This window comes from Pongo abelii, chromosome 11 (assembly GCF_028885655.2).
Source record: "Pongo abelii isolate AG06213 chromosome 11, NHGRI_mPonAbe1-v2.0_pri, whole genome shotgun sequence".
NCBI lineage: Eukaryota > Metazoa > Chordata > Mammalia > Primates > Hominidae > Pongo > Pongo abelii.
In genome coordinates this window covers 106,707,277-106,728,937 of record NC_071996.2, presented here as the reverse complement: position 1 = coordinate 106,728,937, position 21,661 = coordinate 106,707,277, and the positions used below count along the sequence as shown (strand labels likewise).

The window sequence follows — 21,661 nt, the reverse complement described above, 5'->3', positions numbered from 1 at the left end:
CTTGCTGACAGGCCAGGATACAGCACAGCTGCCACCCTATGGGGCCAATACCTAAACCCCTAGGAAACACACTTCCCACTAGAGGGTCAAATTCTAAGTATTGCTCATTGCTAGAAAAAAGGAAATAATCATTGTGTATAGATCCGAATTCCTAAGTTACAATTCTGGGGTGACCTTAGGGCAGGGGTATTAAAAAGGCTGATTTTCAGTGTAATGCAGACATGATTGAGAGACTCCTCTACTGATGGTTCATTAATTCTTTTATTGTTTAGAGTTGATTTCATGCAAGACTGGGTGTCAGGATACCAATAATGTTATGTGAATCATTTATTATAATTATCAGTCTCTCATGGTGAAGTATTTAAAACTAATCTGAGATTTCTTATTAATTCCAAGGTAAGGGAAGTTTTCTAGTACAAAATACTGGCTGTGTTTATGATGAAATGAGTAAAATAACTTGGTACTGTTCTACACAGCACTTGACCTTGTGTAAAAGATCTAACTAGACATACATATGAATACTGTCAGAATACTGACTCTTTTAAACCTGTGTTTAAAACACTATTTTAAACAGAGTCTCAGTCAAATCACTCCAATCAGTCTGATAGTGGAGTTTCTGACACCCAGCCAGCAGGACACGTCCGTTCCCAGAGCATCGTGAGCTCCATATTCTCTGAAGCCTGGAAACGAGGCACTCAGTTGGAAGAGTCCAGCAAGGTAACAGCTTCGTTTTAATTTACATTGAAAATTCTGTGGTATTCTTTTGGATTTAAATTGTTGCTCTCTTATGTCTTTATCAGGGATCTTATTTGGCCTTATTTCAGTCTCCTTTATTAATTTTCAGTCTTCCTAATTGTAATGGGTAAAGACAGTTCAGAGAGACCTGTTGATTTGACTTCCCCTTGGAAATGAATATTTACAAATTGGCTCTAATGACTTAAAATCTCAAACAAACAAAAAAAAAACCTGGCAGTTTGTTTAATTCTTTTATCAGTGGCTCAGATTTTTAAGAAATAACAATTTCTTCCTTTCCACCCTTAAGCAGTTTGGATGGCAAAACACCATCTATTGCAAATGCCCTAAATTCTAGAGAAGCTGTTTACAGTTCTCTCTCTTCTTTCCTGTCTCTTTTTTTTTAGTTCTTCTTCTTTTTTTTTTTTTTTTTTTTTGATTGAGTCTCAGTCTATTGCCAGGCTGGAGTACAGTGGCGCGATCTCAGCTCACTGCAACCTCCGCCTCCCGGGTTCAAACGACTCTCCTGCCTCAGCCTCCCGAGTAGCTGGGATTATAGGCACATGCTACCACGCCCAGCTAATTTTTGTATTTTTAGTAGAGACGGTTTCACTCTGTTGTCCAGGATGGTTTCGACCTCTTGACTTCGTGATCCACCTGCCTCAGCCTCCCAAAGTGCTGGGATTACAGGCGTGAGCCACCGTGCCCAGCCTCTCTCTCTTTTTCTTTTCTTCCTTCCTTCCCTCCTTTCCTCCCTCCCCTCCTTTCCTCCCTCCCCTCACTTCCCTCCCTCCCTCCCCTTCCTTCTCTCCCTTCCTTCCCTTCCTTTCCTTCCTTCTCCCCATCCCCTCCTCTCCCTCTCCCTCTCCCTTTCCCATCACCCAGGCTGGAATGCAGTGGTGTTATCAGGGCTCACTTAAGCCTCCTGGGCTCAAATGATCCTCCCACCTGGGCTTTCTTGCTCACCTCAGCCTCCCAAGTAGTTGCCTGAGTAGTTGGGACTACAGGTGCACACCACCATGCCCGGCTAGTTTTTTATTTTTTGGTAGAGACAAGGTCTGGCTATTTTGCCTGGGCTGGTCTCGAACTCCTGGCCTCAAGCGATCCTCCCGCCTCGGCTTTCCAAAGTGCTGGGATTACAGGCATGAGCCACCATATTCAGTCCAGTTATTTCTTTATTGGTTAATTTATTCAGACTCATTTCTTACCTTTTTTTTTTTTTTTTTAATGCTTTTGCCATTTCTTTGGGCATTGATGAATTTTTTCAAATTATACTTTATGTGGAAGACTAAATTAAAATCATTTCCCTTAAAGTTTTGGATTCCTGAGCCTTGCATAGTAGATTGTGCAGTGAGACTGAAGGATGAGTATAGTTATTGCAAGACTATAATTAGGAAAATAGGTTCTTTAGTTCATTTGAAAGACATCATGGCCTTCTATCAGACATCATCTGTAGTTGTGTAGGCAAGGATGTGTCCTGGCTGTTAGTCACCATTTCAGTATGCAAGAGGTCACTCCGTCATTGAGGAACCAGTGGCACCCTGGGCTCAACTATTTTATTTTTACTAAGAATTGTTTTTATTTATTTATCTAATTTTTTGGTGGGGGGTGCTTTTGGTCTGAATCACTTATACAGGTACATTCATGAATGAGAATAAATGGACATTTTTCCTTTTATTCCTTCATTCACATATGTGGTTCACTAACTGGGCTCCTGCAGGGTAGAGAAGGCCTTAGTAGCACCACGTGGGGGTGAAGCCCTTTCCTTCAGAAATGAACATTTGAGAATTGGTTCTAATGATCTAAATTCTCAAAACACTGAGTTTAACTCCCTTATTAGAGACTCAAACTTCTAAGAAATAATTCTCTCTCCCTTCCCCCATTTAATCAATTTGGATGGAGCTAGTACTCTAAAAATGTACTAGAGAAGTTGGTTTACAGAATTCAGATGGCTAAAGAAAAACCCCTTTGCCTTACCAAATTACTAATGGTGAGATCCGTGTGCATTTTAAGTTATAGAACCTAGTTATGTGTAAGGCCAAGGAAAACAAAATCACAGACCCAAAATGTTCTGTGATTAAGCAGCAAAGTCCATCATTGCACAGAGTTTCAGAAGAGTAGGAACCCTGCTGTCAGCAGTAATGATTTAAGGCTTGATCACTGTGTTTCTTCTCCTGTTACCTCAGTCTCAGGTGCCAAATGAGAAGGCCAGCACAGCTAAGGCGTGCGCCCCTGAAGCAGCCAAGACAGGGTCAAGTTAAGGTCAGGGGTTGTTCTCTGGAAACACATTAACCTCGGTGACGCCTGTAACGCAATCTCACAGACTAATCTTTTTGTGTAATTTTAAAAGAAACATGTGAATGTCCTGATGGCCATTAGAATTCAGCCCTATAATGAGCCTTCTAGTTCACTAACCCATGCATTCTCGATGTCATTCATAATTGAAAACAAATGGTTTATCTTGGATCCTCAAAGTTTGTTCAAAGAGCCTAAAAGATGTACCTAAAGTTTTTAAAACAAGGGTCCTTCCTTTCCTCTTTTCAAAGTACCTGAACCACCATCATGCATGATTAGCTCCATGAAATAAACTACCAGATGTGATCATTTCAGCTACCCAGATGGGTTCGTTGTTGGCAAATGCTAGCTTCCATTTCTTGATACATTTTCTTTATTCTAGCCTTCCAGAGCTTCCTCTTAATTTCTTCCGGCTTTTTCTGTATGATATTTTTACAGTCTTTTGCTATAATGTTTACAAAGCATTTCTTTATGTATTTTCCAGTAAAACAAATGTAAAGAATGTCCCCCCTTTACCTGCATTGCTGGACTTCTGTGCATGTTGGATGCAATTGTCTCACACGAACACGAGTGTGTGTGTCAAGCTTATTCATTCCTGTGTGACTGTGCACGCCTGCTCAACATTCTCATACTCTCCTGTGTCAGCTTTCTAGCATCAAAAAGCCATCCTCATTCCACCAGGAAGCCCTCCTAAACCCAGTGGTAGCATCTGCTTGATATGGATGCAGTCATGGACTGAAAGGTGAACTGGAGCCATCACATCTCCCCTTGCAAGTCCAGTGCTCAGAGGACCACCACAGAGGGTTCCATTTAGGGCAGGCTGTGTCAAAGTCATACAGCCAAGGTCAGAAGTCATGCATCCTGTCACCATTCAAACAGCTTTTGCAACTGGACATTTTTCCTAGATTGTTAGATGGTCTAGCTATTTTACTGTGGGGTAAAACAAGTTTTCTGTTTCCTTCTTGCCCACAGAATCAGATTTTAGCCTTCCTGACATTGTCCATCTTTATGATCACCACCAACTTCTGCATCCTTTTCATGCATATCCCAGACTCCCTGCTTTTTAGTTTTACACAATCAAAGCTTACCTCTGTAACTGTTTTGTTTGTTGTGTTTTTCTCTCTCCCACTCCCTTTTTATACTCCTTTTAGGCCAGAATGGAGTCTATGAATCGGCCCTACACTTCACTTGTGCCCCCTTTATCCCCGCAACCTAAGATAGTCACCCCCTACACTGCTTCACAGCCTTCACCACCTCTACCTCCTCCACCACCCCCACCTCCTCCTCCACCACCCCCACCACCACCCCCTCCTCCCCCACTCCCCAGCCAGTCTGCACCTTCTGCAGGCTCAGCGGCCCCAATGTTCGTCAAGTACAGCACAATAACACGGCTACAGAATGCATCTCAGCATTCAGGGGCCCTATTTAAGCCGCCAACACCCCCAGTGATGCAGCCACAGTCAGTGAAGCCTCAGATCCTGGTACCCCCCAATGGAGTTGTTCCACCACCCCCTCCCCCTCCTCCACCCCCAACCCCAGGCTCTGCCATGGCCCAGCTAAAGCCTGCACCGTGTGCCCCATCCCTTCCACAGTTCAGTGCCCCGCCTCCTCCACTGAAGATCCATCAAGTTCAACATATTACTCAGGTGGCTCCCCCAACACCCCCCCCACCTCCTCCTATCCCTGCACCCCTCCCTCCCCAAGCTCCCCCAAAACCCCTTGTGACCATCCCCCCACCAACCAGCACCAAGACTGTGGCACCTGTTGTGACTCAAGCTGTACCACCCACACCTACTCCTCCAGTGCCCCCAGCAAAAAAGCAGCCAGCTTTCCCTGCTTCTTACATTCCACCCTCTCCCCCTACCCCTCCTGTTCCAGTACCCCCACCAACATTACCCAAGCAACAGAGCTTCTGTGCAAAACCCCCTCCCTCTCCACTGTCACCGGTGCCCTCGGTTGTGAAGCAGATAGCCAGCCAGTTTCCACCCCCTCCAACTCCCCCCGCCATGGAATCTCAGCCCTTAAAGCCTGTCCCAGCAAATGTAGCTCCACAGTCTCCGCCTGCAGTAAAAGCAAAGCCCAAGTGGCAGCCCAGCTCCATCCCAGTCCCTTCTCCGGACTTCCCTCCTCCCCCTCCTGAAAGCAGCCTGGTGTTTCCTCCTCCACCCCCATCACCTGTCCCAGCCCCACCACCACCACCACCTCCACCCACAGCTTCTCCTACCCCTGACAAAAGTGGATCTCCAGGCAAAAAGACCAGTAAGACATCCAGCCCTGGGGGAAAGAAACCACCCCCAACCCCACAGCGCAACTCCAGCATTAAATCCAGCAGCGGTGCAGAACACCCCGAGCCCAAGAGACCCTCGGTGGACAGTCTAGTCAGCAAGTTTACACCGCCAGCAGAATCAGGGTCTCCCAGCAAGGAGACCCTACCACCTCCTGCAGCACCCCCCAAGCCTGGAAAACTCAATCTTTCTGGAGTCAACCTTCCTGGAGTTCTCCAACAAGGGTGTGTGTCAGCAAAAGCCCCTGTTCTGAGTGGGCGTGGAAAGGACTCCGTGGTGGAATTTCCTTCTCCTCCATCCGATTCTGATTTTCCACCCCCTCCACCTGAAACAGAGCTTCCTCTGCCCCCCATTGAGATTCCAGCAGTTTTCTCGGGAAACACCTCTCCAAAAGTGGCAGTCGTTAATCCTCAACCACAACCATGGTCTAAAATGTCAGTGAAGAAGGCCCCTCCACCGACACGACCCAAACGGAATGATAGCACCCGCCTCACTCAAGCTGAGATTTCTGAGCAGCCAACAATGGCCACAGTTGTGCCACAAGTGCCCACCTCTCCCAAATCCAGCCTTAGTGTCCAGCCTGGATTCCTGGCTGACCTCAACAGGACACTGCAACGAAAGTCCATCACTCGGCACGGCTCGCTCTCCTCCTCTCGCATGTCCAGAGCAGAACCAACAGCCACCATGGATGATATGGCATTGCCTCCGCCACCCCCTGAACTGCTGTCTGATCAACAGAAGGCTGGTTACGGAGGCAGTCATATATCAGGTTATGCAACGTTGCGGAGAGGACCCCCTCCTGCTCCCCCCAAAAGAGACCAGAGCACCAAGCTGTCCAGAGACTGGTAGCCACCATAGGACTTTATTTTCATGATATCTGTAATCACTTCTACAATCAGCTCACCTGATCATCTGTGAATTCAGGTGTTCAGAGCCTCCTGGTATGATGTTATTCAGGTAGTGTCCAGCTACGTGTGTATGTGTGTGTGTACACGTGCATGTACACAGAGCTGTACGGTGTATGTGTGTATATATGTATACATATATGTATGTGTATGTGTATATAGAGAGAGAGCTGAGAGTTATTCTATTTATTCGTTTTCTCTCCTAATCTGAAAATGGGTGTTCTGTATTTTGGGTGGAAGAGGCATAGAAGGGGATGTGTGTTGTCTCTTAAGATTTCTATATCATGTGGATTGGACCAAAAACTTCTAATCACTTATTTGGAAGGTATTTATAAGTGTCTGTCCATGTGTAGCCTATTCGTGCATGTTGTGTATTATATAACTAAGGAATAGATGGACAATGTGCTATTTCTGGTTGAGAAAAGTCACCAGAATGTTTGGTGTATCTATAAGGCTTTTGTGTTTGTTTTTCCCCAGTTGGCTGAAGTTAGAATTGCTTGACTGACACTTCATTGCTATACATAAAGGGGCACTTTAAATCAGGAAAATCTCTCAGCTTCATAGAACGGGTAACTAGTGCAGGATGGGGAAATGTTCACAGACATCATCTGTATGTGGTTGTGCATAGAAAGTAAATACATGGCGTAATTAACTCAGCTGTTCTAGCTGCAGTACTGCTGCAGTGATCCACCCACATTTAGGATGTGCTGACAGGTAAGCTCTTTGCCTACAATACATGGATAATTAGTGCTATAATTCTGGATAGTTCCTTTTTAGTACTGTTTTATGAAGCTTTATCAACTTGGCTTCATGATCCTCACTTTGATTGATTTTAAGAGGATGGACAACACAGTTATCTCCGTAATGTTCTGTCCCAGTATGTCTTTGGGTCACCAGTTACCTTCTTAAAATATATGCTTTAGGTAGATGTTATTACATATCTGTAGACAATTAGTATACGAAATATACACATCCTGTGCCCCAATATGGTGCATCATTACGAAAAACAAAATCATTTTCTAAAATGCATTTTTTGAGCATTGCTTTATAGAAGGGAAGGGTGATGAGAGAACAAAACTGGCCCCTGTACAGGTGTCATTAATTTGGTTATATATGGGTTATAATATGTAATACAAAAAACTCATTAAGTATGGGACTACATGGAGAGGGAAGACAATTTCATTTATAGCTACTGGGGCTACCAGGACCCTTGCTGACTGCAGCCTGGTTGTGATTAGTTCAGGTTACTAGGTGTTCTGATGGAGTGGGACAGTCCAAGTCCAGTAACTGACATTATGTTTGGTGCATGTGCAGTTTGGTATAACATGGAGTCAGTGCTCTAATGACACACTATACTTCTATATGCTTTTTTCTGTGAATTTTCCTTGGTACATGAGAGAAATAAGTACTGTCTTATCAACTTATGATAAATTGGACTATTAGGAATAAAACAATCTTAGAGCAGCTCCCAAACAAGAGAATAAAAATGGGCCATCCCAGCACTTATAAGGGGGGCACATCTTGTAATGAAAGTCTGTGCCTATTGTTAATGATTACCAATGCAAACTGCAGAAATCAGTTGACATTGTCCCACAAGGAAAAAGTGATGCCAGTAAAGTGGGGGAAGAGATGGTAAATAATTCTAGAATGAGCAAAAGTGCTTAATTAGTACAGTATACTCAAGTCTTGCATAACTCACACTCCACGAAAACCGCATCATAAACAGAGAATGAACAGCACCTCTCCATTGCTACATCTCCAGAATATTGTTCAGTATGTTCATGTGGCTATGGAGCAATATGTGCCATTAATTTTTGGGTCTTTCAAATTGTTTACCAAGTTTTGTGTTTGATATTTATGAAGTGATCTTTAACACATCTGCATTGTTAATTTAAGCATGCACAGAAATTTGGGTAATGTTTGAGTAGATTGCCAAGCGCTGTGATTCATGAATGTATTTCTCATAGTCTTCTGCCTGCAGTTTTATAGTTTGAGGGGCACCCATATTTGTGGGTTAGAGTTAATAAGAATATGAATCCAGTTATCAAAGTATTCATCCCTGAGGTTTTGAGTTTTATTGTGGTGGTGATTTTCTTATGAGAAGGTAGACAACTTCAGTTTTTCTTGAGGGGGAAAAAATGTACCCCCCAACCTTTTTTCACCCATGATTTGAGCCCAAAAACAACAGCCTCTGTGTTTTCAGTGCAGGATTTCTTGGAATTTCTTGCTTGTATCAATCCTGATGATAGCCATCCTGAACAGATGCTTCTGGTCTGTTTTCCTGGAAGAGCAGACATCCTTTTGAACACTAATGATGCCAGGAAGAGAGTAAGGCTAGAGGAGGAGACTGTCATTTTAACCCCAATCCAGTGGCTTGTCTGACAACAGGCCATTTCCCTTTACATTCCTCCACAGACAGAAATGGCTATTAAAAATGTTTTAACCTCATGTATGAACTGAATTTTAAAAAACCACTAAAGTGACTTTATACTTCTGTTTTACTCCCTAGTGGGTTTTCTTTAATTTGGGTTTTTGTTGGGATGTAGCTTTTCCTAGACTGTATTTCTGTAGCTCTTTTTCTCTGGTGTATTCATGGAAAGCATCTACTGCCGGATGACACTAGTACTGTGCCTTCTTTCACTGCCCTCTGCTCTGCAGCTCTCACCCAGCTTGGCTGCTTCAAGTCTGTGCAGTTGACTTGGCTGTACTGAAAAGTGAACAGCATGGATTAACTCATCCTGCTGCTGAGGGCAGTGCAAACAGGTGCTTATTAGAGGTAGTGACTTGCTTAATTGGTGACACTCTTAATTTCTACTAGAGATAATTTCAAAATAGAATCACTCTATGCTTAAAGTTTTGGCACCAATGCTGTAGGGCAGCAGAATCTATTCTCAGTAAAATAACTTAAGGTTTATTAGATATTCTGTATTGGATTTTACCAGCTTGACTTTTACTGCTCAAATGCTTCCCCCGCCCCGCCTTAGATGCTGTAATTCTCTTGGGAAGAGTAACTATTCTTAAGGTTTTTACAGATACCCCCTTAGTTGTAAATTGGATAGTTTAAATTTCTGGGACTTTTTAAATGAAAAAGAATGTGGAATGTTAAGTTACAAAAGACTTTTCATCAGAAAATTTCAAACGAAGTAAACATGGCATTTTGTAGTCCTCTGAAATCTAGGTGCTCCCGCCCACCAAAGGCATGTCCTGCAAAGGGCTGTGAACTATCTTGGTGAACTGTCTTGGGTCCCCTTTCCATGTATGTTTTCTTGTCACTGAAAACAACGCTGAGTTTATCAAGAAAATTTAAATTGGGGGATCATAATAATTCCAACCAAGCGACAACTTTGATGTCAAGGTTATTAGGAGCTGTACATCCAATTCAAGTTTTATTTGCTGCTATTCTGGGAGAATAAACTTGTATATGGAGAATAAACTAATAAACTTGTATCAAGGAAATCCATAAAGTTATAAATTAGCCTGAAAAATATTTCAGGTAATGGTGTGGATTGGTCTGCTTTGACTATCAGCCACCAACAGAAATCTTTGTCACCTTTGTTCCTCAGCTAAAAGTAATTTTGTTATAAACACAAAGTGGTTTCAAACAGGTAAAAAACCCATTCCTATTTTTGTACGTTACCAAAAGTTTTTCGTATACCTACAGAGCTAACTAATTATAACTGATTTAATCCCACTCCAGTTTAGACCAATTAAACCCATATGATCCTGTATGGTTATCAATGTGATGCCTTGCTTTTCATAAAATAGGTATAATTGTGTCACACGCTTGATGAGAGGGTGACTGTGTCTGGGGGAAGAAAACCCTTTAGATTGCAGGTACCTTTCACTTTGATTTTTTTTTTTTAATATACACTTTACATTTGTATAAATTATGCAGGGTACTCCTAACCCTGTAGAAATATATGACCTCTCACAAAGTTGAGATTTGATCCAAAGAGAAATGCAAGTATAAAAGAATTAGATACCTATTATCTTTTAAGGTTTTTTTTTTTTTTTGGTAGAGATGGGGGTCTCACTGTGTTGCCCAGGGTGGTCTCAAACTCCTGGCCACAAGTGATCTTCCTGCCTCAGCCTCCCAAAATGCCGGGATTACAGGCATGAGCCACTGTACCCAGCCTTTCCTTTTAAAATTCAAAGAGAAAATTTCTACACCTTTATCCCTCAAATACCTTTATCCCTCAAACACCTTTATCCCTCAAATAAAACAAGTGCTCAGTTCTTACCATGCCCTTGCAAGGTCGATATGTAAAAGAAATCTGAAATTTAGCTGTAGAATGAAACTTGATAAATAAAAAGAAAAAACATACATTTCTCCAGTTGGTTTGCTCTTTGCTTGTTGAAGTAATAAACCGTTTTAAAGAGAAAATACTTGCTGTAAACCCCCAGTGCCTTCAACTCTTTTGGCAGAATATTTTTAAAGAAATCCAGCAAGCAAACTTTGAGGTGCTAATGAAAGTAAAGGAAGGTGGTATGTCTAGTTTTGGCAGAAATGAAAAGTGTCTCACGAGAGACATCACTACCCACATGGGGTCTGGCTGCTTTCTACCAAAGACATTTAGAGAAGTGAATTGAGTCAGGGTGATGGTGAACACTACATATTTTATAGATGGTTAAGTTGAGAAGTAATTATGTTTATCATGGATGGCTACTAATACCAAGCTCATGATTGTTAAAGCCTCAACGTCTTAGGCAGTAAAATTTGTCTGCAGCACCAAAGGGGGAGAAACCCTTATATTTTGCAAACTGTCCATTCATTAAATTTATTGTAACCTAATACCAAAAACTGCCATTTTTCATATTTCCCCACCTCCTACATTTTTTTTTTTTTTTTTTTTTTGCTACTTGTAAAATAACCCCTTCTAGAAAATAAGCATTAACTGGAATGTTTCAAATAATTTTGCTTCATTTTACTATCAGCCACTAGTGAACTCTTACAGAGATGTACATTTAAGATAAAATTAGCTTGTGCTAAGTGTTGTAAAAACATTGTTTACTGTTAAAGGAGAATTGCACATTATATTTAACTGGGATTGCTCCCTCCCTCAGTTCTTTAAAAAAAGAGTCAAGGCTCACACCAACTTGTAGGCTGTGGGAGCTTTGCCATAAGTAGATACAATGTAGAAATATACTTTTTTAAAGCATGAAAAAGACAAGGAACTTCATTATAATGTACCAGGTAGAGGACATTATTATTCAAAGGATTGTGCACAGCTCAGTGAAGATGAAGTTACAATTTTTCTTGCAGCTTTGTTGCTATTATTTTCTTCTGCATAAATGTATGCTCATTTCATTATGTGCCTTGCTCCCTGATTGTGCAAAGCTATATATAGATATATATAGATATATATATGAGAGAGATATATTCAGTACTACTGAGGATGTTTTTGTTCTGCTGGATTAAGTTATTTTCCAAGTTACTCTTGCCAGTTATGTCAGTAAACTATTGTAATGGCTTAGCACACTAGTCATACAGTCAGTGTAAATGTTTTTCAGTTACATGTTTTCATTATGTCAGCTTATCAAATCCTTAATAAAAAAATTCATAGATTTCATTTAAACATGGGGACTTTGAGTGTTTGTGGATCGGCACCATTAAGAACCTGGTTTTGCGTTTCATGTCAGGGTACCCAAAACATAGGCCATACACAGAAGAAATTAAGTGTGGTAAATAAACTAGTTTGATATGTTCAATTATTTGTTAACTTTTAAGAGTAGTTTATACCAACTAGGGAAATTTGGCCATTAAATACATTGGTGATTAAGTGACAACAGCTTTTAAAGATTTTTCTTCTTGGCTGGGTACGGTGGCTCACGCCTGTAATCCCAGCACTTTGGGAGGCCGAGGCGGGTGGATCACGAGGTCAGGAGCTCGAGACCATCCCGGCTAACACAGTGAAACTCCGTCTCTATTAAAAATACCAAAAAAAAAAAAAAATTAGCCAGGCGTGGTGGTGGGCACCTGTAGTCCCAGCTACTCGGGAGGCTGAGGCAGGAGAATGGCGTGAACCCAGGAGGCGGAGCTTGCAGTGACTCGAGATTGCGCCACTGCACTCCAGCCTGGGCAACAGAGCAAGACTCCGTCTCAAAAAAAACAAAAACAAAAAAAACGAAAGTCCATAGTTTACATTGGGATTCACTCTTTGTGTTGTACATTATGTGGATTTTGACAAATGTGTAATGTCATGTATCCATTATTACAGTATCAGGCAGAACAATTTTATTGCTCTGAAAGTGCCCTATGCATTACCTACTCATTCCTTCCCCGACCCCAGCCCCAGATGTGGGCTGGGGCATATCATTGGTGTCCTACTGGTCCTGATGCACAGTACTACACAGAGTTGGGCTCTGTTTTGTGTTAATGTTAGAATTATTGGGGAAAGGTATCATTGTCCAGGCAGGGAATATTGTTGTTTGTAATACCTGATGATGTGGACTTAAAATTTATGCTTCCACTTGATGCAAAACCTGGGAGGTGGAGCTTGCAGTGAGCTGAAATCGCGCCACTGCACGCCAGCCGGGGGCAACAGAGCGAGACTCCGTCTCAAAAAAAAAAAATAAAGATTTTTCTTCTTTAAACAAAGAAAAACTAAGTAAGTACAAATAATACAAAAAGGAATGCCTTTTGTTTCAAATCTCTGGAGTCACAATTACGTGTTGGACTGCCATGTGAAGGTATGTATAAATGTATAATGTGTTTGCAATCAATCACTTTATTATGTACCAAACTAGGGCAAAAAAAGTGGAAGCCTTCCCCTTTTGTTCACCATCTGTCCATCATACGTGGTTGTGGAAACTGCACCTGTACTTATGCCTTCAGAAGCAGCAGTGTACACGGGCTGACAGGAAAACAGAACGCATGGCATATACCCCTTAACTGGCATATGCCCCAGATCCACAAAGCCGTTCAACCAAATGTGTAATTCCAAAGTAAAGTAACCCAAAAGAGTCAAGCAATAGGCTCATTAACAAAAGATTGGATACTATCTTTGAGACAAGACTGCTCTGACGCCTAAAATCCTATTCACAAATACGAGAAACCCATAAATGTTTTAGCTGGATATTTGTTTCCTACGTTATTCTTCACCTTACCTAATGATAACAAAATAATAAAGGTACAGAGGAAATAAGATGGGCTTGAAAAGTGAGAAAAGCTGAAACATCATTTTGGGTATTGTGAAGACAAACTTGCTACCCTCAGATACATCATTAGAAAATTCTTTTATAATCTAGGCTCTCATAGCAACAAAGCACAGGCTAGTTAGTGGTTTGTCGTTTAGATTTACTTCTGACCAGTCTGCAATATTTTTTAGTCAACACCCACCTTCCTTCAGTGTTTAAAAAAACCTGTACATTAACAGATTTTAGATTTGGAGAAAAGTAAGAAAACCCCAGGTGCGAGTGGAGCAAAAACAGGATTATAAAATTCTTAATTAGAACAGCTGTCTTGAGGGGAGAAACTTTTGAGATCAAATTTAAAGCTCAACATTTTAAATCTTTCTTTGAAAATTTAAAAAGACTTCAGTAATTAATAAAAGGCAGCTCCCTGGTTTAGAGCAACAGAAAAGTCAGATTATCCCTAAAGTAAACTCAGATACCACCTTAGAAAAAGGTTATTTATATAAATAAGTTAACAAGACACCTGAATATACTTTGTGGGATTTTTATTCAGGTCAAGTTCTTAGTACACGGCAACAATTCCAAATACAATTAAAAAATTAAAAAGTGATGTTCCTCCACTCATCTGGAGGTGGTTTAATGGCACACAAAGGAACATTACTGGCAACAGACTGCTCCCTCAAGTTCCCCTGGATGGTTTTTACTCAACTCATAATACCGCCAACTCTCCCTCTGGGAGCTAAAAGTACAACTGGCCAGATCACAAATTGTTTACATTCTTTTTTGTAAGCCATTTTAAGAAAAATGGTGCATGGACACAAAATATGGTAAAAACTGCTTTTCCATAGAATTCTTAAGTTGCAAAAGAGGTTTCATTTTAACGTGAAAATAAGCTTTTTTTGTTGGTTTTTCTTTTTTTTTTTTTTTTTTACAAAAAACCTTAAGATATTCAGCAAGGATCATTTATACACAGCTAGGCCCCATCGTTTCGTTGTAATTGTTTTTTTTTCTTAAGAATTATATGAGATTCTCAAAACAGGAACAAAGGTCAGCACAAAGTAAATTTAAAGGTAATGAGCTCGATGCCTCCATTTAATCACTTTTATAAGGCTGTCTCCAATAAGGCTGCTGTGCTGTGCTCCTGCCAGTGTTGAATTAATATAACATTTTTACTGCACACACCTTATGGGAAAGTTTATACTGAGTGTAGTTTTAGGAGGGGTAAATGAAGATTATTTCCATGAATTAAGGTTGCACTTATTAGTACACGCCTTTACACAACTCTGATGGTATTTACCAAAACATGGCATGTCTTTTCAAGTATATTCTTGAAAACACCAAATAGAACTCTTAACTTTTAAAGAAAAATACAGCACATTTAGTTAAGACAGTTGTGGTGCAGTGGAAAATTAAGTACTGAGCACTGAGTGAGAACTCCACTGTTATTAACTAGCTGTTCATATGAAGAAAACTCACCTCATCAGTCTAATGAGACAACCAGAAATTTTAAAAATCTCATCTAGCTCAAATTCAGTGGTTCTAAATCATATGGGGGAAAATTACCACCTTAACACCAATCAGGAGTTCCCAGCCAAAAAGACCAGAAGTGAATAGATCCCATTCTTTTCAGACTTGTCAGTCACCTGTGAATTCCTCCATCAAATCTTTTTCAAAGGCAAAGGTGACCTTCAGGACATGTCATGCTCTCTCCACAAAGGAGAAAAGAAAAGGTAGTAAAAGATAAAAACAGTTCTTAATGCAGAAAATGAACCTACTAAAAGAAAATGAACATAAAAAGATAAAAGCAAACTACAATCATTTTGATGCCTCCCAAAGAGAAAAATCTTTAGTTATCTTCAACATAAACTGCCAAGGAGCGCAGGTACAGTCCAGACATCACAGTAAAGATGTATAAAATATTCTCTAGCTGGATAATAAACACCAGCAGTAGGAAAAAGGGGATGAAAATGTCTCACACCCAGTAACTTTTAGGAACATAACAAAATTAGCAGGCCACTGTCAACTCTAAAATGGGAACAGCAGGCGCCTCCGAGGGAGATACGAAGTAGCTAAATGATGGAAAATATTAAACAAGATAGCTTAGAAGATTCATATTTATTCCAAATGGGAGGCTGAATCTCTCAGATGTAGATTTTGACACATTGGCACTATTTTTGTTTCTGATTTATTGCCTTGGCCATAAGGTCAAAGGCAACAATAAAGTGTACTTTCATTAATATCACCATGGACTTTCGAGTATTACTATGACAAGAAAAGACAACTATTCATTTTTTTTTTAAGGGGATTGGACACACAAACTTCAGGAGGGAAGAATCCCCTCTCCCATTAGAATCCCTCTATCTTGATAAAATGGTTGCTTTATTGGTCAGATTTTGGACTTGGATCGTCTTTGTTATAATATTAATAGTACACAGCATGTAAGATTTTCTGCATTCATTTGAAATTCCTAATACCATCTTTTAATTTATAAAAAAATGAGGGAAACTTACAATAAAACAAAAAATACTACCCTCACAGACGATTAATAGCATGCAATCTATGAAATATTACATACATTAAAAGTCTCCAATTACTGTGCGCCTGGCCCATCACACAGTATCCTTCCAAGACAATCTATAGAATTCAGAACTGTACAAAAATTTTAAAATATGCAGAAAACCCAAAAGGTATTGTTTGTAAAACAAAGATCACATACACATTAGTATTAAATAGGGAAAAAAAATCAGCAGACCCATGGACTCCCCCTGCTCCCAACCGCAGGTCTTCAGTATAAAGGACTTCACCAGTGTCTTCTGTACTCCCCCCATCCAGTAGGGGTCCAACAGACCAGCTGCATTCCTGCTGACCGCCACCAACTCTGTTTTCTGCATACTTGTCTTCTCTGCTTCTGTAGTGGTGAGCTGTGGGAACTTTTTTTTTTTTTTTTTGATGGAGTCTCGCTCTGTCACCAGGCTGGAGTGCAGTGGCACAATCTCGGCTCACTGCGACCTCCATCTCCCAGGTTCAAGCGATTCTCCTGCCTCAGCCTCCCGAGTACCTGGGACTACAGGTGCGTGCCACCACGCCCAGCTAATTTTTATATTTTTGTAGAGATGGGGTTTCACCATGTTGGCCAGGATGGTCTCGATTTATTGACCTCATGATCCACCCACCTTGGCCTCCCAAAGTGCTGGGATTACAGGCGTGAGCCACCACACCCAGCCTGTGGGAACTATTTATTGGATTTCAAAACACCCTCTGCCTCATTAATCCACTAAGCTTTCTCAGCAAAAAGCTGTTTAAATAAATAATGAGAACATCTAATTTCAAAACAGTTTTTCTAATTACAGACCAGTACACTAAGAAGAGCTTAACTTATCCAGGTATAGTCTAGTATGGGTCCATAATGAAGCTAAAGGCTCAGAGGACATTCAGGGCCATTACACTGCAGGAAAACAAGGAATAAGGGATGTAGAAATGACCTAAGAAAAGCACAAAGTGGAGTGTATACTGGAGGCAAGTTAATGAAAGCTAATAAATACAAAGTGCTGGGAAAAATTTAAAAGCAAAATAGCTATTGTAACTTGCAATGCATTAAAAAACAACTTTAAAACCAAAGGGTCTTGATAAGGAGACTCTATAGCGGGGTCTCAGTTAAATGCTGATGATTTTTTATGCTCAGATAACATTTATAAGTGGAATATTAACTTCTGCATCCGACACCATCTGAATTTTCTCACACACTACTTACACTTGTTCACTTTTCAATCAAGTTGCACTTTCTGAACTTGTTCAAGACCTCATTTGAAATATATCCAGCTACTGCTTTTCCCCTTTCACCTAGCACAGGGCAGTTACCTGGCAAAGCTCTATTCTGGCCAAGTCACTGGGACTGAGTAGAACCCACGTTAGCAGCTCTGGACCTGAACAGGAGCTGGCCCACCATCACAGTGACCACCCACAAAGAGAGAAGCCCTCCTGGATTTTTTTTCAATATTTCTTATACTGACTACAGTAGTGATGATTAAAGTCATCTGCCCTACAGACTCCACTGAATTTGAAGCTGTATTTATTGTACAGATGGGGGAAATGTGTTTTATTGTGTCAAAGATATTAATTTTTATCAATGTGATTAGATACATATTTTGGCCTATTGATCTTATTCATTATATTCTTAGTCTGAGGTGGGTTTTAATTCTGACTAACAGCAGCTACTTAAGAGTCCAATCATACAAAATCAGGAGAGTATTACCCTTTCTACAGCTAAGCGACTCAATGATACAGCAGCAACTAATACTGGCCATTAATAATGTCCAGAGAGCACATTAACAAACCTTTTACTCCCAGTGACTGTCAAGAGACTTGAAAATAACTACTATTCTCCTCCAAAGTAGAATAGCGTTTTTCTAGATAGTGAAAGAAATGATAGTCATAGTTGTCTGAACTCCAAGATCCTACTCCTCAAAACAGCACCGAAGGCAGGGGTTCGGGATGCCTGCTAAGAGCATTTCCACAGTTCAAGTCTCTTCAGAACCTTAGGGACCTTCATGTCTAACTTCACACACCCACCTCCACACATGAACCAGCCTACCACACTTCACATCTGGGTACACTGGCCATTAGCAACAATGCAGTCTCACGCAGCAGCACATTAAAATCAAACAGGTGGCAATCGTTCACCACCCTCAGAGTGTTGGGAGACTTTCACATTTCATCATCCTTATAATCCACAACAGAAACATGAAGGGATGCAAGTGAGTTCAGCATTCACTCGTTTGGTGCACTCAAGTGCTGAGAGAATGCAGAATTTACAGTGTTACAGAGGAAAAAAGCCATCTGAAATAATTGTAAAAATGGTTAAGTGTGGTATTTAAATGTTGGTTCCCTCCTCTTCATGCAAGTGGAAGAAAAGGAGGGGCTAGGGTACCCACTGGGCCATGAGGTTAACCCCTTAGCACAGGCAATGAAGAACATCCAATGCCACAGATTCTGCAGGAGGAGAAATCCCAAGGGTATACAGTATTCCTGAGAAAGATCCCAGATTTTTCTGAATCAGTCTTAATCTGATTTTGTTTTGGCTACACAGTTACGCTGTTATACCTTTGACATATATAAAAATGGTCATTTTATTTCAATCCAGACAGCTCAGCATTGTACAAATGATGGCAGAAAGATCCATTTGTTCAGACTCAGCTTGCTTTGTTTTTAATACTGGGGAATAAACCAAAAAAAAAGTGTAATTTTTATCATTTGTATCCTTCATTCTACTTTACTGGAGTGGAATCCCCAGGGCCTTCAGATAATCTGGGAAGACCTGACTATTCCTGTGAAGCAAGCACAGCCCTGCTGAGCTTTACTCAGAATAATGCATGATAGACTCAACATAATTCCCAGGAAAGAGACCAGTCACTCCATTCATAACTCCCTCATACCAACCATCGTCATTCTTCTTGATGACATAAATAATGGCTCCTTCCTGAAAGGACAGCTCATCTTCCTTGTCTTTTGTATAGTCATAAATTGCCACAACTAGGAGGGAAGAAAACAAAACAGGATGTGAAAGACAGTAATATTCCTAGAAAGACAGAACCAAGCCGGTGAATAGCTATCTGTTCCCAAATCCTGTAGCACTCAAACATGGTGACTTTCTAAACACCAACCAAAACTTACATGTTTTTTTTTCTAAGTAATACCCAGTCATATATAATGAAATTCCATTTTCTAGGGATGTTAGGCTCTAAATTGAGTACAAATGGGGAAAAAGCACATGTGTTTTTGATTACCTTCTAAGAGCCTACAGGGAAGTACCTCATTGAAGAGGTACACAATCCTAGAATCAAGAAAGATGGCTGTTTCTTCATTTGAGTTTGTGCTGAGATACCATATTGTGTGTTTTTTTGTTTTGTTTTGTTTTGTTTTTTTTTAAAAAAAGCTTTTCTTTACCTTAGAATTATACTAGGGCAATGAGATACACTATGAGAGTCAAGTGAGAAACCAGACAGACAGTGGAACAGCAGATTTCTGTCTCCTTTCTCACTCTCTCTGGAGCCTATGCCTCTTCACTAAGTAGAATGGTGGTTGAATTTCCCCAAGTTAAATGTATGAATGATGGGAATCCGCTACATATATTTTTTCAAAACATATGCTGCACTATGTCACCAATTTAATCTAACTATAATAACAGACTAAAAGTGCCAAGAAAATCAGATACCTATAAGCCCTCCTGTTATTTTCATTGCTTAAATCACTTGGTAACTTGCCTCTTTCAGCCATTATCTCAGTGGTTATTTCAACTGTTATCTTATTTCAACCAGATAATCTCTGGTTCCCAAGTATTATATCAACTTCAACAGTTTAGTTATACTGGGATGCCCTGTAACATCCTCAGTTCCACTTGAAGAGTTATCCTTTGCTCCAACCTCTTCATCTTCTGTACCTTTCTTATACCACTCAATGAAATCTCCACCTATCCATTGTTCCGAGACAAATACACTGTCTTTGTTAGTTTCTCATGCAACCTTGTGCCTCACATAAATAAATGAGAAACAAACTACAACAGGGACTTTTGATATAATGTAATGTGCCCTAAAGAAAATTTGTTTCTGGCCTGTTTTAATAAAAATTAAATAGCTTCCTTAAATTGTGAATATTTTCCATTATAGTGATATTGTAGGAACACCAGAATTTTTTTTTTTTTTGAGACAGTCTCACTCTTATCGCCCAGGCTGGGGTGCAGTGACACTATCTCGGTTCACTGCAATCTCCACGTCCCAGGTTCAAGCGATTCTCCTGCCTCAGCCTCCCAAGTGCTGGGATTACAGGCGCCCACCACCACGCCCAGCTAATTTTTGTATTTTTAGTAGAGACGGGGTTTTGCCATGTTGGCCAAGCTGGTCTTGAACTCCTGACCTCAGGTGATCCACTTGCCTTGGCCTCCCAAAGTGCTGGGATTACAGGCGTGAGCCACCTGCACCTGGTCAGAAAATACTTTAGAAGATCCTTGCTAGGAAGAGATCAGTGTGCATTTCTTAATATATAACCAAATGCCTGAACACAATCAAATGTAGTTAAATGGCATACAAGTTTAAATATAAGAAAATACAAAAAAAAAAACAGAAAATACAATTTAGAATATTTAGCATTTCTAGTCAACCTAATATTTTCTAGTTTTTTTTTTTTTAAGGAAAGACAACATTCCTGATGCTTAAATGCAAATCCAGCCAGGTGTGGTAGCTCACGCCTGTAATCCCAGCACTTTGGGAGGCTGAGGCAGGTGGATCACAAGGTCAGGAGATTGAGACCACCCTGGCTAACATGGTGAAACCCGGTCCCAACTAAAAATGCAAAAAAATTAGCTGGGCGTGGTGGCGGGCACCTGTAGTCCCAGCTACTCGGGAGGCTAAGGTGGGAGAATGGTGTGAACCCAGGAGGCGGAGCTTGCAGTGAGCCCAGATCACACCACTGTACTCCAGCCTGGGTGACAGAGCGAGACTCCATCTCAAAAAAAAAAAAAAAAAAATGCAAACCCTTGGCTGGGCACAGTGGCTCATGCCTGTAATCCCAACACTTTGGGAGGCCAAGGCAGGCAGACTGCTGACATCGGAAGTTCTAGACCAGCCTGGCCAACATGGTGAAACCCCGTCTCTACTAAAAATACAAAAATTAGCCGGCGTGGTGGTGGGCGCCTGTAATCCCAGCTACTCGGGAGGCTGAGGCAGGAGAATTGCTTGAGTGAGCTGAGATCACACTTCCCTCCAGCCTTGGTGACAGAGCGAGACTCTTGTCTCAAAAAAGAAAAGTAAGAGAAAGAAAAAGAAATGCAAACCCATGAAAAGTACTTCGGAAGAGAACATGAAGCCTGTTGTAACAGAGATGCTTAGAAGTGGAAAGTTAGTAAGCTCTATGTACATTCATTTTCTTCTTTAAAATGTAGAAATTGCCAGCCTAAGCAACATGGCAAAACCCCATCTCTACCAAAAAAAAAATACAAAAAAAAAAATTAGCCTGGCATGGTAGCGCATGCCTGTGGTCCCAGCTACTTGCGAGAATCACCTGAGCTCAGCAAAGTTGAGGCTGAAATAAGCCGTGATTTTCCCACTGCACTCTAGCCTGGGTAACAGAGTGAGACTCTGTCTCAAAACAAATCAAAAGTAGAAACTAGATTAAATAGAATTTACACTAAACATGATTCCAGAGACTGTTTATAATGGTGGAGAGCTGAGTGTTTTAACAACTGTTCAGCTTTTTTTTTCTTTTGCCAAAATTAGTATTCACTATTTTAAAATTAACTTTTTCAAAAATCAGAAATAT

The 21,661-nt window shown here is 40.7% G+C and overlaps 2 protein-coding genes across 63 annotated transcripts in view; one reads left to right on the top strand and one right to left on the bottom strand.

The window, feature by feature from the left end:
• Positions 1–17,994, top strand: part of RAPH1 (Ras association (RalGDS/AF-6) and pleckstrin homology domains 1) — a 111,737-nt gene extending 93,743 nt beyond the window's left edge. For 9 of the 13 annotated variants that reach the window (XM_024243594.3, XM_024243591.3, XM_063712981.1 and 6 more), the window contains 2 exons: positions 575–717; positions 4,179–17,994. In XM_024243594.3, the coding sequence (XP_024099362.1) occupies positions 575–717; positions 4,179–6,161 (2,126 nt within the window). In that variant the 3' untranslated portion in view covers positions 6,162–17,994. Of the gene's footprint in view, positions 1–574; positions 718–2,918; positions 4,124–4,178 lie in introns of those variants that run through there. The other 4 variants (XM_054549043.2, XM_054549042.2, XM_054549045.2 and 1 more) reach the window with 2 other exon arrangements.
• Positions 17,995–18,445: 451 nt separating this feature from the next.
• The window catches only part of ABI2 (abl interactor 2), a 101,707-nt gene continuing 98,491 nt past the window's right edge, over positions 18,446–21,661 (bottom strand). For 48 of the 50 annotated variants that reach the window (XM_024242862.3, XM_054548523.2, XM_054548515.2 and 45 more), the window contains one exon: positions 18,446–18,880. In XM_024242862.3, the coding sequence (XP_024098630.1) occupies positions 18,705–18,880 (176 nt within the window). In that variant the 3' untranslated portion in view covers positions 18,446–18,704. 50 annotated transcript variants of the gene reach the window in all.